A 19764-nucleotide genomic window follows, 5' to 3' on the forward strand; every position below is an offset into this window, starting at 1 on the left:
AACCTCCCCACATGACCTATGCAAGATCTTCATTTGAGAAAAAAATGTGTCTGCATTCTTTATAACTCAAATTTCAAAGTAAAAAATGTTTTTATTATTAAGCATTCTAAAAATGTAAAAATATCAAAATAGAAATATATTAATATTTATTAATACTAATAGTTATGAAACATATAAAGAATTAAATTTCCCTTTATGGTCTTGAGCTTATGGCATCAGTTAAACTTATATTGCTTTCTGGCAGTTCATCATTCTAAAATGACTGATAGCAATGCTGTCTTAACATATTATGATCATAAATTATGTAATACATATGAAAACATGCCATGTATGCACTGGAGTTTACAGATTGTAAATTGACCTTAGTAATAAGAAACACCTTGACCTACTTTGAAGTTAGCAAATGTCAAATTTGATGTCAGAGTTCCAAATGGCCATATTTTGAGAGTTACAGAATTTTCTGGACATGAGTGTGTCTTACCATGTATATTATCAGCATATATACCTTATGTTGGGCTTCCCTGGTGGCTCAGATGGCAGAGTCTGCCTGAGATCCCCTGGAGAAGGAAACAGCAACCCACTCCAGTGTTCTTGCCTGGAAAATCCCATGAATGGAGGAGCCCAGCACGCTGTAGTCCACGGGGTTGCAAAGAGTTGGACACGACTGAACTACTTCACTGTACCTTATGTTTCTCTTTTATCTTAAAAAAAAACCAAAACACAATTTCTCTTATTTGGGAATTAAAGAACTCCACTTCACTTTCACTTTTCACTTACGTGCATTGGAGAAGGAAATGGCAACCCACTCCAGTGTTCTTGCCTGGAGAATCCCAGGGACCCGGGGAGTCTGGTGGGCTGCCGTCTATGGGGTCACACAGAGTCGGACACGACTGAAGCGACTTAGCAGCATATATATATATATATATTTACACTGATGAAAATACTCAAAAAATAAATAAATCCACAAAAAAGGGATGATATTCTTAAAATGAAGCATTATTTTCATAATAAGTGACTGTTTCCCAAATTAATGCTATTTCCTTTTCCATTTTAACTAGTCTGTACATACCACAGGGCTTCCCAGATAGTTCAGCAGTAAGGAATCCACCTGCCAATGCAGGAGATCCAGGTTTGAGCCCTGGGTTGGGAAAATCCCCTGGAGAAGGAAATGGCAACCCACTCCAGTATTCTTGCCTGGGGAGTCCCATGAACAGAAGAGCCTGGCATGTTACATTCAGTCCAGGGGTTGCAAAGAGTAGGACACAACTTAGTGACTAAACCACCACCACCATACATACCACAACTCTACAAGACATCTCCAGTTAGTAAACATGTAGCAGAAACGGAATCTTCTGTTTAATAAAACGGGGTTAGAGGAAGTGTATATAGCTCTACTGATTAATAATTTAAACAAGTATGGCACCACAATATTTACTAGCATCTATTACATTGGAAGGAATGATGCTAAAGCTGAAACTCCAGTACTTTGGCCACCTCATGCGAAGAGTTGACTCATTGGAAAAGACTCTGATGCTGGGAGGGATTGAGGGCAGGAGGAGAAGGGGACGACAGAGGATCAGATGGGCTGGATGGCATCACCGACTCAATGGAAATGAGTTTGAGTGAACTCCGGGAGTTGGTGATGGACAGGGAGGCCTGGTGTGCTGCGATTCATGGGGTCGCAAAGAGTCGCATACGACTAAGCGACTGAACTGAACTGATTCCTTCTTTATGCATATTTAATAAGAAAATGGAAGAAGAGACATCACTTCTACACAAGTTGTTTTGTTTTGTTTTGTTTTTTGAAACTACAGCTGCTGCTGGCAGAGATCTTATAACAGAACGTGCTTTGTCCTTAGTAGAACAAGGAAAGATGCTGAGTATAACTGGCAGCTTGTTCCGGCAAGAATAAGAGAAAGCACCAGCCTCTCCTCTCCCTCCCCCATATACCTCCTGGCTCTTATCAGGAGGTTCTTGGCCAGCTCTTTCCCAATTTCTCCAGGGTTAGGAAAACCAACTGTATACCTCACACTCTGAGAGCAGACAGGAGGCTTAAAAAGCGCAGATCCTGGCAGCTGTACTTCTCCGTTTCTTCTCAATGAAGCAGTTTTTTGTAATAAAAGTGAAAAGTTGAACAAAAGGAAATTACAAGTGCAAATACCACTCCTTCGTCATATAAAAAACTCTTCTTCTAGGTGTATTTCCCAACCTTTTTCCTGCCATTTCTCCTTTCCTCTTTCTCTTTCCTTGTCTTTTCTCACACTCTCCTTTCCTTCCCTCTGGCTCACCAGATCAATGGTTTATATTCCAAAGAGAAAATGAAGAACTGCTCTAGAAATCAAATAATATATAGTGGCTTTGTTCCTGATTGTGATCACCCAATTCTTTGGAAATTGGATATGAAATCTCCGAGGTGGAATATGTTGTATTTGCCAGAAGTGGCAGCCAACCCCAATTTGCAGTTTTTCTCATAATTCTAAATGCTTACTTCATGCTCAGAGGAAAGTGTTGAAGACAGTGAGTGTGAAAACAGTTTGTAAGCAAGTAGCGAATATACTTAAGCTTCATCAAAAATCACTTCTATTTGTATATTAAGACATTTATAGCATGTTTTTCTCCAAAGTTCCATTAGTGAAAGTACTTTTTATTTCTAGATTAGCAGTAGACTTTAAAGTTATTCTGACTTTAAGGTTAAGGTTCATATATGATGTATAAACATACTATACGATTGTAATATCAGATATCTGTTCTTGGAAGATTATCTAAAAGGCAAAAATGATGACACAGGGGGCACAGCGAGGTGTAGTAAAAATGACATCATCCATACAGGAAAGCAGGACACTGAGATTATTTCATTTTTTCAGTTAATCAAAAGTGGACATGGTCATATCACTTGATTTCTCAGAGCCTCAATTTTTTTTCTGTAAAATGAACTAGATGACTTCCTTTGATTTCACATAATTCACAGTTTAGTGGGGAAACAGGCAAGAAAACAATTTTAAAAGAGGGGAGGTATAGAATGTTATAGAAAGAAATAGAGATTTAGAGAATTAGGAGCTACACTCTACAAAAGCCCCACGAATAGGATTTCAAAATTTTTTTAAGTATTCCCTTTGTAAAAAATGTAATCCTATTGGACTAAGAGTTAAATGCTGTAATTATAAGGTATTGAGAGGAAATTGAATTTAATGCAGTAACAGTTCTAGAATAATATGCTCTTTTTTTAATAAGTCCATCTATGGAGTGATGTAATACTATATAACCTGAAAATTGCCTTATGGTAAAATGCTAGAAATCAACAATATCATTGTTTAGAAAACTTTATGGAGTGCTGAATCTCACTTGATCCTTATTAGTTTTGTTTTGTTTTTTGCTTTGTTACTACTCATCTATTACAATAAGGAACAATTTTTCTTCCTTTTCACATATAACATCTAATAACTTTTTTTCTAATTAAAAAGTACCTGATTTACAATATTAGTTTCAGGTATACAAGTGATTCGATGTTTTTATAAGTTATACTCCATTAAAATTATTATAAACTATTGACTATATTCTCTATACTGTACAATATATCCTTATAGCTTATTAATTTTATACATAGTAGTTTGTCCTCCTTAAACTCCCACCCCCACCCCAACACTGGTAACCAGTAGTTTGTTCTCCATCTCTGCGTCTCTTTTTGTTTTGTAGTATTTATTCGTTTTATTTTTTAGATTCCACATATAAGTGAAAACTCTCTGACTTATTGCACTAAATATAATACCCCGCAGGTCCACTGGTATTGTTGCAAATAGCAAAATCTCATTCTTCTTTTATGGCTGAATAACATTCCACCGTGTGTGTATGCTACGTCGTCTTTACTCATCTGTTGGCAGACATTTAGGTTGTTTTTATATCTTGACAATTGTAAATAACATCCTGATAACTGTTGACTGGAATGTTATTTTTTCTCTCATTTAACTGCTCAATATGTACTTCTTCTCCTGATAGCTAAATAATTAATATATCAATTAATGTCTACTCTTTTTCTCCTAGCCACAGTCAGAGTGGAAGTGGAGGTAAGCTACACGCTTTTATCAGTTTCTCAAGTCTTTGACATTCTTGTGTATATTAATGACAAAATGCTCTTGTTTGCAAATAATAAGGAGGATCTTAATGTGGTAGAAAGAACAATAGACTGGGAATCAATAACATGGAGTCCAGTCCTGGCCACTGAGTGACCCTGAGCAAGTCACTTTTTTCTTCCACGTTATGGGTCATAGGGTGATTCCACTTCCAGTGTGCCCAGGGCAGTCTTGATTTGTGCAGTTGTCTGAGCACAATTTCTAGTAGTATCTCCCTTCACTTTCAGAAATGTCCCTATTTGGATAATATCTCACATAGTCACCATAGCTATGATTCCTAAAGACTTCTCATTATCCCATCAACAAAATAAGGGTTGCTAATACCTGGCAGTGCTAAAATTATCATCTTAAAAATCTAATTTCAACTTTATTGTACATATATTTACAAAGAAGGTAGTCAGTAAACATTTGTTAAATAAATATTTGTCAAATAGCAAACATAGGATAACAAGTCAAGCAAGGGTTTAACTTTTTTAAAATAAAGAAATGAAAATTCTTTTCATTCACCTTCCATTCTTTTCTTTGTCCCAGCTCCCATCAATGCTTAGAGTCACTTTTCATTTGCTTTCCTTTACTTACATCTTGATCAATGCTTTTTTCTGAATCTCTCCTTAGTATTAATTAAGTTTTTCTTATCAACTTTTCCCTTCTTTTTCCACAATAAATTTTAACTCCATCCTCTGTTTAATTTTACTTTTTCTGTTATTTTCCCCACTCTGTCACCTCCAGTGCACAGTACTCTATGTCATCCCTCATATTTTTACAGTTCACTTTTAAGAATTCCTTATAAAATAATGTTAAAAAATTAATTTACCTCTGTGTAAGAGTGGGAAAATAAAGCTATTTTAATTTAAATAATTGATATGAAAATAAGATGCTTTCTACATCTTATTTCTGCATAAGACATTTATTATCAAATTTTGAGTGAGCATTTGTGACCAAATTACAAAATTAACAGTTTTCCCCCCCCTAATTCACATGAAGGGATGTTCCCACCTCCCCCAGATGATGATATTTATGATGGGATTGAAGAGGAGGATGCTGCTAATGGGTAAGAATAATCAGCTTAATTGCCTCTTTGCAAAGTATTGTATATACTGAAATTGTCACTAGTTTTGATTTCTAGTTAGAATAAAAAGCAGAAAGTAGCATTCCCTGTTACATAACCAAAAATGTTTAATTAACAGCAATGGCAAATGAGGAATTGTAATTATACCACACTTCAAATGAAGTGGTATATTGTTTGGAATATACCACTTGGAACCTTGACAACTATGTCAAAAGGAGTGAAATGGAAAAGGGGTAAGGGTTACAAGTATTCAAACTTTTCCCAATCATTTATTTATCAATCAATACTTCGTTTTTGTGACAATCTCTGGAAAGTTTATAGTTGCATGGCTAGCCTTTGTGTAATAATCATGTGCTGTGCTGTGCTTGGTCGCTCAGTCGTGTCCAGCTCTTTGGGATCCCATGGACTATAGCCTGCCAGGCTTCTCTGTCCATGGGGATTCTCCAGGCAAGAATACTGGAGTGGGTTGCCATGCCCTCCTCCAGGGGATCTTCTCAACCCAGGAATTGAACCCAGGTCTCCTGCATCGCAGGTGGATTCTTTACCGTCTGAGCCACCAAGGAAGCCCTTGTTTAATAATCATAGTTGTAATCAATCCAAATAAATTGAGATCATATGTTTATCTGTGGCTGTATGTGGCAATATTGAAAACTTAATCCTTTAGGTGTTTAAACTTTTGAAGTGGTGCATTTTAAAATTTAAATACATATTTTAAAATTTTAATCTAATAACAACTTACTTTTAATCATAGCAAAGCTAAATTGATGTTTAAAACTTTTGACTCAGCTCACTGGTTTAAGAAACAAGGTGTAAGAAATCTACCAAATAGGAGAAAATAACTTGCCTACTATTTACCTAGTCGCAGCAATATTCAAAGACCATGACTTATAAACTTAATAGCTTCAGCTTGTTGAGTACAATAAGTAGCTTACAGCCTGAATGATCAACACAGTATAATTATAAAAAACCTGATCAATGCCTGCATGCTCCAAAGCTCCACGCTACAGGTTGAAGAGAAGAGTAACACCTGGTCCTGGGGGATTTTGAAGATGTTAAAGGGAAAAGATGACAAAAAGAAAAGTATACGAGAGAAACCTAAAGACTCTGAGTCAGACAATGATGAAGGTTCATCGTAAGAGTCAACCAACCACCAAATCCAGTGCACAATAACTACACTAATAATTTCATCAAATGCTACTAATATTTTATAACTGATAACCAAATTCTGACAGTCTTAAGAAATTTTAATGTGTTTTTCCATTAGCCATTCTAGTCTCATTTATTGTGTCACTTTTAAAGTCGTGCATTTACATAAAATCATCATATACATCATTTTGTTTTCCATTCAAACATGCACACACACACACACACACACACACACATGCATGCACTCACCCTTCATTTAGTAGGACCTTTTTTTAAGCTGTAAATCACATCTAAAAGGTCAGAATTCCAGCACTACGTTTTATTATATAATATTTTATACTGACTATTCAAAATATACATTCTCTTTTAAAAGTTAATTTATAGAAAAAAAAGGACAAAATTTGGAATTTCTTTTCTCTAAGTACAGAATCTAAAGTCTTTGTAACTTTCACAATAATGATATATTAATTCCACTTGAATTACATGTTTGACCTATATTAAAATTCTTCTAAGTATCTTCAGTTTGTATAAATAAGACTAAAGCATACATTTTATCTTTCTATACAAAAATAATCCTTTAGCATAAGTTCCATGTGTATAAATTTGAAGGACCTTAAGTACACTCAAATTTTCATTGTTTTATATATGCTAATAGACTCACCACACTTTAACAGAAGTCTTTATAAGATAATTGACATAGAATTCCTAATTTTAAATCCTTTTGTGAGACACTAAAACAACACTCAATAAACGAGATACTTAAAATTGTAAGTAAACGTAGCAGATCTTCTCTTCATGTATCATTACTCAAATGTAGTCCTCACTTAGAAATAAAAGCAAATATTTTTTTGCTCAATAACACACCAGCTAATTCTGATTTTAAATCACTTTTACTAATGACCTCTCACACTTTAGTGTAACTGTGCACCATTCTTCCAGTTATGTGTATATGTGTGTTTAAAGTTCAGAAAGTAATAAAAACAAAGGTCTTTTTCTGTTGCAACTAAAAGTCATCCAGTCCTGATTTCAAATCACTTCTATTAATAAGTTCTCACTCTCTAGTTTCAGTGGATATTCCTCTCTTATTCACCTTTCTTCTGTTTGGGGATATATATGTACATATTATCAAACAATATTATGTCATACTATGGTCTTCATATGACCATACAATATTATGGTCATATGAAGATTCCTGTGACTTTTGTTGTGACTCTACATTTCTATTCTTTGAGTCAAACAAACAGTTTTTGTCCGGAGCTACACTGCAATGACTCCGAAATATTTAGACCATTTCACTTACTCTGGTATGATAATATGCTCAAACTTCATAGAACAAATTCAAAAACATTGGTCCAATGGCTGTGAGAAAAATAAACCAGTGGATGTCATGATTCTTTATTTGTTTGGCCAATACCAGAGTTCACAAAAAGTCTTGCTAAATTCCAAATTGATTGACGAAAACTTGGGACTCAGCAGAGAAATGGAGGATGAGAAAGGAATAATACTCAACAGATTAATTAGCCTTTATAAGCCTCAAGGCTGTTACTTATTCATGCCTTTCCTAAATAATTATGTTCTCATTTTCTTTCCAGTTTCCCTTCTCCTCCTAAACAAGTGGGTAAGTAATAAAAACTAATTGTGTTAATATATTTTATATCTCACTTCTTGCAGATAGGGTAGCAGAAGCAATTGCTTTAGTCATGCTATCTGAATTAAAGTCCTGACTCTGAAAATAATAAATTGTGTAACTTTGTCAAGTAACTGCACCTGGGATGGTCAGTTTCACAGTTTCTCAACAGTAAAATAGTGGGAAAAGGAAATTTTCAACTTTCAGTGATTTGTTCTTCCAGTCACAGGATCACTATGGAGAAAGGGATGAGTGAATAGAGATGGGCCCCAACGATCCTCATGGATCCCACCCCAATTTAGTCAGAGTTTGATGTATTAGATTTCTGCAAAAAGATTTCTAAACACGTGCCACACTGTGAGCAACCAAGATCCTTCTGAATCTAAATTTCTATGATTTTTAAAAATGTATCATTTATATTGTCTTTGGAAATTTTTCCACTGCTAAATGTGAAATAGTTTTTTCTTGGTACAATTTTGATCATCTTATTTTTTACCCCTGCTGAGACTTAAAGGATTTTTCTTAAATTTTCTTTGAAAAAAATAAAATGTCTTGCAAGAATATTCAGAGGCTTTCAAAAGTTTATTTTAATTTATAAGTAAATTGAAAAAGCAAACCAAACACAATCTATTCTTCCAGACTGTTTATCTGACTTTGTTTTCATCTAACAATTTGAAAATATGTAAGGCTGTAGCTCAAATTGATTAATAACTGATGATGAACTTACATCTTAACTTATAATTTTTAAAAAGTACTCAGGAAACTTAGCTCCACAAAGAGTAGGTATGCTGCTGCTGCTGCTGCTGCTGCTAAGTCGCTTCAGTCGTGTCCGACTCTGTGTGACCCCATAGACGGCAGCCCACCAGGCTCCCCCGTCCCTGGGATTCTCCAGGCAAGAACACTGGAGTGGGTTGCCATTTCCTTCTCCAATGCATGAAAGTGAAAAGTGAAAGTGAAGTCGCTCAGTCGTGTCCGACTCTTAGCGACCCCATGGACTGCAGCCCACCAGGCTCCTCCATCCATGGGATTTTCCAGGCAAGAGTACTGGAGTGGGGTGCCATTGCCTTCTCCGAAGAGTAGGTATAAAATGGAACGAATGTGATCAATTAAGTAAAAAATGTGTTGCTCATTTTGATTTTCTTTTGTCTTTATTAATTATGTCTTAAGTGCATGTGCATGGAACAGTAATTTTTCCTCTTCTGAATATCAGTGATATGTCATTATTTTTTATATATTTATTCTAGATTGTTCAGGTAGCTGACCAAGTTTTTATACTGTGAAATTAGTTAATCTGAGTGGAAGGAAAATATGCACATATAAATACAGCATGTATATGTGTGTACATGTATACAGAAAAAGGGGGAGGGTTAAAGGAAATCAAATTCTTGCCACTATTAGAGAGCATTTTAAACTTTCTGTGCTAATCATTCCTTAAAACATTTGTACTCCTTTCAAGCCATCTCTTCAGCTTAACTTGCTGTGGGGCAACTTAATAGGTGCAGAAAGGAAGCAGCATTCCTCCTAACTTTAATAAGAAGTCTAGAAGGAAGAAAAGTGTCTACATATTGGAAAAATCCTTGAGGCAGTTAAGGTCATAGTCACTTTTCCACCAATGCTGCTGCTACTGCTGCTAAGTCACTTCAGTCGTGTCCGACTCTGTGTGACCCCATAGACAGCAGCCCACCAGGCTCCCCCGTCCCTGGGATTCTCCAGACAAGAACACTGGAATGGGTTGCCATGTCCTTCTCCAATGCATGAAAGTGAAAAGTGAAAGGGAACTCCCTCAGTCGTGTCCCGATTCTTTTCGACCCCATGGACTGCAGCCTACCAGGCTCCTCCGTCCATGGGATTTTCCAGGCAAGAGTACTGGAGTGGGGTGCCATCGCCTTCTCCAATACTGATTCTCAAAACGTTTGGGTATCCCAAGCACCTTTTATTTTCAGGTAGTGCCAGAGGTAATATTACTATAAGGGAAAAGTTAATGAAGAACAGATCAGTGAGTAAAAAAGAGTTATAGACAAATCGATAGATATGTAAATAGATACAGAGGCAAAGACATAACCATATAAGTAAAATGATAGCTATTATCATAGCACCCCAAAGGTAAGTTTCTTGAGTGCTTTTTAAGTATCTTTACCTGCTGCCGATGGCCAGAAATATTGACTTGTTTGTCAGCAATCAACTGATCCTGCCGTTCATCATACTTGTGGATCTTCAAATAATCTCAGTCACTACTTGAGGGTTTTTCCCTGATAACAGTAGTTATAATCATTGTCACTGTTGTTGCTGAGGGAATTTTAACACATGCATCAAGGAAGAGAAAAATCTTTCCCCTTTAAAGAACAGATGATGCATCCAGGAGAAATGTACAGAGACCTTGGGGAAAATTATTTTGTTGTCCTCAAAACAATCTTTATATTAAAAATATCACTGAATGCTCATATTGAAATGTCCACTAACAGTGTTTCACCATTTGCTCTTCTGTCTTTTGTCAGACATGGGAGATGAAGTTTATGACGATGTGGATGCCTCTGATTTCCCTCCTCCCCAATAGAGATAAGGTAATTAAAATGCTCTCATTACAGTGAAGTAATGAAAATCAGACAGTTCAAGAACATTCAATTGGATAAAACCCCAATGGGGTGTGTTTGTACTATGTGCCATCCTGTTGGCTCTGTTCTCCTCTCCCTGGTCCCAGCTCTGCCGTCTGCCAGGTTTGTGAATGGATGGATAGCCCAGGTCCTCCTCCTCTTTCTCTCTCTCCCCTCCCCCACTTTTCTCCCTTCCCCTCCCCGCTTCTCCAGTGGTCCTTCTGGTTCCCTGGTCATCCTCTGCCCTGTGACTCACCAATGTCTATGTTCATTTATTCTCTCATTCACTGGGAAAATATCTGAAAGCCTGATAGCAATTGATCTCACTAATTCATCCCCTCCCTTTCTTTTTACTTTTCCCCAACATTGTTTGTCTTGAAGACATTGCTTAATTTGTATCTCAAATCCTAACCCACCTGCTTCAAACCTCCTCTGTCCTCAAGAAGATTGTTTTCTTTTTGTGAAAAAAAATGAGAGCAAGAATTGTATTTTGAAAGGACTCTTAAAAGTTATATCATACTTTTACAAAAGCATCAGATTCTCAAAGATTCCATTCAAACTAACAACAACAAAAGCAGTCAACAGTGAATAGTGACATTCTTTAGTTTCCCTAAGGCTTCAATTTAATTTTAGACAAAAACTGTAAGAAAATCTTAAGTCAGTTAATACTAGAGGAGTACCTTTTGAAAATTCTTCTGAAATAGAATGTAGTATGGTAGAATGCTTTCTTGTACTCCAGTATGTGAGATGATCTGATACATGCTAAAAGCAAGAATACCTTTAACTTTTTCAAGAAAAAAAAAAGATGAATAAAAAGATCTCAGAATTGATCAGTTAAAGGATGAAAGTAACATCAGTGGAATATAATAAGTGGTGTCTTCTGAGCTGTACTGGTAAAAAATTTATGCTGCTGCTGCTAAGTCGCGTCAGTTGTGTCCGACTCTGTGCGACTCCATAGATGAGAGCCCATCAGGCTCCCCCGTCCCTGGAATTCTCCAGACAAGAACACTGGAGTGGGTTGCCATTTCCTTCTCCAAGGCATGAAAGTGAAAAGTGAAAGTGAAGTCACTCAGTCGTGTCCGACTCTTAGCGACCCTATGGACTGCAGCCCACCAGGCTCCTCCATCCATGGGATTCTCCAGGCAAGAGTACTGGAGTGGGGTGCCAAAAAAATGCATGAGTGAACTCTAAGTAAATATTTATTTTTTACCAACATTATTAAACTAATTTTACGGAACAAGATGCAGTGTCAAGATCAAAGAAACTGAGGGGGAAATATGTTGTTATTTATATATGAAGATCAAGTTCTACAGGCAAAACACACCAGAAATGTGAAAGGAGAATCATTCTCCTTTTTTAGTGCTCTGTGAAAAGAAAATCTAATAGTCTTCCCCATAGGGAAGTCACTTCTATCCCTGACAGTTTTAAATGCATTTTTGTGTTTAATATTACTGTAGAAATGCCACCACATTCCACTAAATAGCTCTCTAGGAACCCAGAGTCATCCATTGGCCCTTTTTTTTAAGCAAAATAAGCCCCAGCTGATTCAACATTATGCAATATGGACTATTTTCTTTCCCATTGCTTGTTTTCAGAGTTAAAGACAATTGTGTATTCTCTAAAATAGCATTGCATTTTTAAAATTAAATTTCAATAAATTATCTTTAATAAGAACTTGTGGGGCCTTTTTAACATTCATGTGTGTTCTGATTGCTCCAGTGTACTTATCTGGGCCAGGGATTCCATCACTGCCCAGGACACCAGCAGACAGAAGATTGTATTGTTCAGTTGCTCAGTTGGGTCCGACTCTTTCCTACCCTGTGGACTGTAGCCCACCAGGTTCCTCTGTCCATGGAATTTCCCTTGCAAGAATACTGAAATGGGTTGCCATTTCCTTCTCCAAGGGATCTTTCCAACCCAAGGATGGAATCTGTGTCTCCTGCATTAGCAGGCAGATGTTTTACTACTGAGCCACCAGGGAAGCCTGCAGACAGAAGGCACTGAGGGACAGTGCAGAACTTAGGGCAGGGCAGTGTATACTAATTCACTTCCCAGTGAATAAACTCAACTTTAAGATTGAAAAATTAAGACTCAAATATTTTAAATAGCTCACTTACAAACAAAGCTTTATCTTAGGCAATCAAAATAAAAATTAATATCAGTGTTTAAAACTGTCATTATTCACAAATATTCTGCTTTTTAAAATTCCTTTCTACAGAGATTCACTGCCTTTTCCTAACAACCATATTTAATCCTGGGGAATGGTTCACAACCTTGGTTGCAGATTAAATCATCTGGGAGCTTTTAAAATATGTGTGTCAGTACCTGGACCTCACTCAAACTAATTAATTAGAATTTTTAATTAATTTAATGTAATTAAAATTTCTAGGATTTAGACAAGGGCAGTGGTATCTTTAAAAAACTTCCCAGGTGATCTATTTGTGACCAGGCTGGAGAATCACTGCCTTAAACCAGTTCACTTCTCTTATAGTAATTGACTCTAGTTGGTATCATGAGATACAACCCTGGCTTCATTTTAAGTAGATATAAAAAAATTAATGTATAGATAAATTTTTAAGCCATGAAAATCAGTCTTTCAAAAAGTGTTCTTTGGAGGGGAATTCCCTCATGGTCTAGAGGTTAAGATTTAGCACTTTCAGCGCTGCGGCACGGATTCAATCCATGGTCAGGGAACTGAGATCCTGCAAGCTGCATGGTGTGGTCAAAATTTTTTTTTTAATATTCCTTTTTTGAAAAGTTTTTTCTATGACATTAGCCAAACCACTTGATTATCTAGGAAGGGTTGAAAATATAGGGGATTCAAGAATAGGTTGGATCATCTGAAATTGCTGATATGTAACAATGTAACTATACTTTGGTCATTTTATATTGTTCACCATGATAATCTCAAGCTTCCATTTTAACTCAGCCTGTACTCTCTTGAAGAATATTCTACATTAAGAAAAGTCATCATTTATCACAGTGAATGTACTAGATTTCTAAGAAAAATAATGAATTGAAAATGAAATTTAACAGAAATGTAATGCTATGAATTCTCCATTATACACTATTCTTTTTATATTTTGAAACTAAATGCTGTTTTATGTATGTTCTGCCATCCTAGTCAAGGAGCCAAGACCAAAGCTGAAGAAAAAGACCCTAAGAAGCTAAAAAAGCAAGAAAAAGAAGAAAAAGACTTCAGGAAAAAATTTAAAGTATGTTACATTTAAATATCATACAAAGTTCAAAGCCCTAATGAAAAAACTGATGATTTTCTGTGTAATTATCAATATCACAGTTATCCATCACAACACCTTTATTTTCTACAAACTTTGTTTTAGATTTAGATTTATTCCTATAAGAAATTAAGCAAACTCTTGTACGTGCCCAATATACATACTGTGGTAATCATCTAAATTTAGCTGTCCTTTGAAACTCAATAAGAAAGTAAGCTAAAAATAGAATGATTAAAAATGATGTGATATATAGAGAGATACGAAATATTATTCAATCATGAAAAACAAGGAAATCCTGCCGTTTTGACAATGTGGATGGACCTCAAGAGCGTTATGCTAAGTAAATTGTCAGACAAGAGGCAGAGACAAATACTTTATGATATCATTTATATGGAGAATCTAAAAAAACCAAACCCACAGAAACCAAGAGTAAAGTGGTGGTTACCAGAGGTGGAGAGCAGGGGGAGCTGTTTGTCAAAGGGTACGAATGTTCAGTTATAAGATGAATAAGTTTAGGGATCTAGTTACAGCATGGTGATTATAGTCAGCATTACTGTATTACATACTTGAAAATTCCTAAGAGAGTACATCTTAAGTGTTCTCACTACAAAGAAGAAATGGTAATTATGTAAAGTGATCGAACCAATAGAATTGAAGTTTTGATCGTAATCATTTTGCAGAAAATGAGTGTGACAAGTCAACGCATGTACATCTTAAATTTTTAATTTTAAAAATAATTATTATATTAGGTTGGTGAGGTTACAAGTGATTTTTCTCCAAAAAAGTTTTTTTTAATCTTCCTATGTTATCTTTTGAAAAAATAATAAGGAACTAGGTTTTTTAACAAAATTTGAAATTTTGCTGAAATTTTTAACAAAATTTCTTAATAAGTCTGTCAATAAGTGAATTACTTTAATAATACACATCAATCAATAATAAATGTTTTCCCTTATTTTTCTAGTATGATGGTGAAATTAGAGTCCTCTATTCCACCAAAGTTGCACCCTCCTTATCTTCTAAAAAGTGGGGCAACAGAGATCTACAAATAAAGCCTGGAGAATCCCTGGAAGTTATACAAAACACAGATGATACAAAAGTTCTCTGCAGGAATGAAGAAGGAAAATGTAAGTCATTACTTACTCTTCAAAAATATGATGCTCTAGCATTTAACAACTAAACAAGTTTTAGTGATCACTCTAAACTCTTTTTGCTCCATGCTTTGTAAATTCTGGAAAATTCACATTAAGAAACTGGAGATCTTGCTGGGCTGGAATCACTGTATTTCATTTTAATTTTTTTCATTTCCCACCTGCTATATTTGGCACTGAGTTGCAAAGATAATGCCAAATTAGTGTTTCTGGAAATATGGTCCCACAGACCCCCAGCATCAGAAAACTCTGCGAATATCACAGTTGCAATACCCTAGCCCAACATTTGACTTGCTAAGTCATGAGCTCTGGGGGTCAGACAGAGATTGTAAGTCTTCCCTAGTTTGTTCCTATGTACACTAAAGTGAGAATCACTGTGCTAAAGAATTGAGCGATTCTTGCTCTGGTCTGGTTTTAAAATTATATCTCATATGTCACACCTAGCATTTCCAGTTTTCCTACCTTGCAAATTCACTTGTTTTCATTTCCTATTTGGCACATTTACTATAACCTACTCTTCCAAATAAACACAAGACAGTCCTTTCCTCTCTGACAGCTACTTAAGCTGACAGATGGAAATGTTTTTGTCCAATTTTAAAAGGTAGCTTATTTCATTTAAAGTCCAGGGAAGAGTAAGTCAAAATTATGTTGTCCTATATTTAAAACTGAATAGCCAGACTGGCTGTCCCATATCAGCCCAGTAAGTCTGCATGGAAAACTCTGAGTTCAATTTTAACGACAGGAAGGTGACTCAGGGACAGGAACCAAAATGGATCTTTTAAGAATAAAACACAGTGACTCAAGGGTGGGGAAAATGGATCTAAAATTTTATGGACAAGGTGTGGTTGGCTGTAAAAGGGAAAAATGGAATGTGGGTACAAAGGATAACAGGCAGGGGTATGTAACGTTAAGACTAGAAAGTCACAGGAGATAATTTGAAGACAGAGCTGCAGGAGACAAAGAATACCCCCATTCAATCCAGGATTTGTGAACACACACCCTAAGGAATAGTCTTAAATACGGATAACTGCATGCTTTAAACGGCTGCCAAAATATTTTTTAAATGCTCAATATTTTTAAATTATTAAAGTTATGATGAATATACCAAATCGAATATTTTCCAGGATGATTATGATAACATGAGGAAATGCTTATGATCCATTAGTAACAGAAATAAGAAGCCTGCTTAATAAAGGATGGGAATTCTTTACAGCCATGTTTTAAAAATATGTAAATGAAACTAAAATGCTAATAATGGCTGATTAAGGTGATGGAGGGGGCTGCTTACCAGGTGATGCTAGAGGTAAAGAACCCACTTGCCAATGCAGGAGACATAAGAGACGCTGGTTCAATCCCTGGGTCAGGAAGATCTCCTGGAGGAGGGCATGGCAACCCACTGCAGTGTTCTTACTTGGAGAATCCCGTGGACAGAGGAGCCTGGCAGGCTACAGTTTATAGGGTCACAGCAAGTCGGACAAAACTGAAGCGAATGAGCATCCACACACGCGCAGGGTGATGGGCCCAAGTGATAGTTTTTTTCCCTCTGCTTTTCCAATTATGTCACATTTTTCACAACAGACAATTGTTCTAATGCTTGTTATATGGACCTTTCTCCAGAGAACAAATTTCAGGCTTATTTTGACCTGCTGTCCGGAGATTCCTGTCCTTAACAACAGACCCCATCTAGAGCAATGCTCCTAGGCTTAAAAGTACATGCACTTCACAGAGATCTTGTTAGAAATGGAGACTTTAATTTAGTAGATCTGAGGTGAGGAGTTTTCCCAAGGTTTCACGTAATTCATGCTGCTAGTCCACAGAACAGACTCTGAGTAACAGGATGTAAATGACCTCAGCAACAAACATGTATAGATACAGATGGGCAGACGTAGATTCAGCATCAAGAACAGAAATTTGGAGCAGACTCCTATCTAGGAATCAACAGACCTTAAACAGGAGAAAAAGCAGCAGCCATTCAGGGATAATTTGTAATCTGCTGTCATTTTCTATTTGGACATCAATCATTCTAAATACTACTATGAATACCAGAGGGCTCCCATCCTCTCAAGAATGTATCATCTGTTAAAAATGAGAAGTGAAAACATTACATGATAAAATCAAGCGTTTCTTGTTACTTTTATCTTTTTCTTTTTTTCCTGGTGTAGGACCAATGCAGTTTGCAGTTCCCAAGCTCACGAATAACTAATTCAATTCTTTGGTGGTTTGGGGTTCATCTCAAACAGAATGAAAATCATCTTATTATATCTTGTGTACTAGTTGTTTTTTATTTAAAAACTTTCTTTGGCCTGGACTTTGTCTTAGTTTGGCCTCCCCAGCTGGAAGGTGAGTCTGGGAAACTCCCATCGGCAAGTGGCAGAGTAGACTGGGAAGAGAAGGCAGCTAACAAAACCTTGTTATCAAAAAGAGGTATCACTTGGGTAGGTGCAGCTTGCACGCTCAGTTGCTTCAGTCGTGTCCAACTCTTTGCAACCCTGTAGACTGTAGCCTGCCAGGCTCCTCTGTCCATGAGATTCTTCCAGCAAGAATACTGGATTGGGTTGCCATGCCCTCTTCCAGGGATCTTCCTGGCCCAGGGATTGAACCCACATCTCTTATTTCTGCATTGGCAGGCTCAAGCAACAGTGTTATCCCATACGGTGGGAAACAAATAGGGGTATTTATACATCAACTCCTGTCCATCAGGAATTGAAGCCTACCCCTGGACATGTGGCCAGTCATTCAGGACACTGAGAAAGCAGACAAGGAAAGTTCTGGAAGCTAGAAAAAAAAAGTCATCAGTAAATAAATAGAAAATGCAATTACTATCAGTTGCAAGTTGAACCACAAAGCCCTGAAATCATGAGGGTGAAAGTATATGGGAGGGCCATCAAAAGCATCTTCAATTGCATTATTCCACAATTCAATGATCAGATTTATTTCATTTCCCTTTTATTTCCCCACATCTCTTATCTTTCTTAATTTTTCCAAAATTGCTCGTTATTCTTTCCCTGAACTGAATCCTTGATGTTTTTAATTTTCTTAATTTCTGATCCATTCCTCAAACATCACTATAGGATTTGGGACAGTTGCTGTGTGGGTTTAACCCTCCCTCACTGGATTATTCCAATAACCTTTCAAAAGATATGTGTCCCTTACCATTACTCTTAGCCATTCCACTCACCACACTGGTACCCGAATATTATTTTTTAAAAACATGAAGTCTTTAGGGTTAGTATATAAAATCCTTTATGATCTAGCCTTCCCCTCTTCAACTATTTCCCATCTGCAGCTGATACTTCAGAAATACAGACTACTGACTTGTCATTCCCTGAGTAAATTGTGCTATTTCACCCTTCTATACTATTTTATTCTATTTGGAATGCCCATAAATTATCTATTAAAAACAAACCAGTTGTCATCTAAAATTGGAAGCACACTCACTCCCTCCTCCCTAACACAATGAATCTCTCTCTTGCTCCACCATACCACTACTGTTACTGCTGCAAGTGTCCTTATTGCTTTAACAACATATTACTCTTATTAAACTCTGAGTTTGAGAGTAACTTCAATGAAATGTTCTCAACATTGTATTGCCAACACATTCTACACTGCCTGATACCTTGTTTGGGACTCGCTGAATTGAGTATAAGAATTTAGAGACTGCAATTGTTTAACCAGATGAAAATCTGACATACTGACATTTGTGGGAAGAAGTCTGTTGAATAGTTTAACTTGTTTTAAGACGCAAGTTCTCTTGTGTGATTCCGTTCACTTATTGTGTATCATTTGAGAAGCTCTAAATCTTTCCGTTCCTTTTTCTACATGTAATTAGCAGTAATAGCATTTGCAATCCAGCACCATGGTGATCCTAACATTTTCCTTACTTTCTATTCGTTTTTAATCTGGAAAAAAAAAAAAGACAGAGAGAGAGAAAACCATAGTTTACTTAAACATAATTTGTAATGATAGAAATCCAAGGCTAAAGCATGAACAGTAATCCCTTCTCACTGTGGAGTAGAGTACAAGCCACTTTTACTGGCATTAGCACATTTGAAAAAGTCTCAGCCACAGACTTGTAGAAGAGCATATTGTAGAGGCATTGAGATCTTAAATATATATTTGATGGCACGTTCCCAAATGTTTAGAATTTCTTGATAATATTTGTGCATTTTCCTCAAGTCAATGTCTCATAAACTGTGAGTTTTCCCACCTCCTGTCACCAGAGAAAATTTTCCTACAAAAATGTGTAATGAGACATGAAGTATTTGTGGTCAAAATGTTCTCCATTTCCTTTGGGCATCAAAGGAAGGGGAATTTTAAAGGTACTTTGAATGTCCCTAATCCAATTGATCATTTCTTTGCTTTGGTAATTTTGTTTTTCATTTTAAAACAACACATGCTAACTGAAGAAAAAATTTTTTATTCAGAAATTTAATAATTCATCTGATTTGAAACCCTAAAACTAAGTAGGGAGAGAAAAAGAGAGGAAAGAGAACATTTGTAATATACTAGGATAATAATTTATATTTAGTATTATATACTGCATTTCATTTTTAATTTCTATTCCACTATGAGCATTTTCTTTGAAGTTGGACATTGTTTCACTTGCCTGGGTAAAAGTATACAATGTGACTTTATTGTTTTTAAACTGCATGAGGCCAAATTGAGTACATTTAACTTTATTTCTGGGCTTGCTTACAACAAATGAAATGATAAGGAAATAATACAATTCATCATTTTTAATGAGTAAAAAATTTGAAAATATTAGAACAACGATCTCTTTCATTTTATTCCAAAGACGGCTTTGCATATCCTTGGTAATT

At 36.2% G+C, this 19764-nt stretch overlaps 1 protein-coding gene across 1 annotated transcript in view; it reads left to right on the forward strand.

The window, feature by feature from the left end:
- FYB1 (FYN binding protein 1) overlaps positions 1-19764 on the forward strand; it is a 171219-nt gene that overhangs the window by 141260 nt on the left and 10195 nt on the right. The window contains 8 exon segments of the mRNA XM_005907618.3: positions 4039-4061; positions 5112-5178; positions 6191-6328; positions 7935-7960; positions 10465-10509; positions 10512-10530; positions 13685-13775; positions 14758-14920. Coding sequence (XP_005907680.2) covers positions 4039-4061; positions 5112-5178; positions 6191-6328; positions 7935-7960; positions 10465-10509; positions 10512-10530; positions 13685-13775; positions 14758-14920 — 572 coding nt within the window.

This window comes from Bos mutus, chromosome 20 (genome assembly GCF_027580195.1).
Source record: "Bos mutus isolate GX-2022 chromosome 20, NWIPB_WYAK_1.1, whole genome shotgun sequence".
Taxonomy (NCBI): Eukaryota; Metazoa; Chordata; class Mammalia; order Artiodactyla; family Bovidae; genus Bos; species Bos mutus.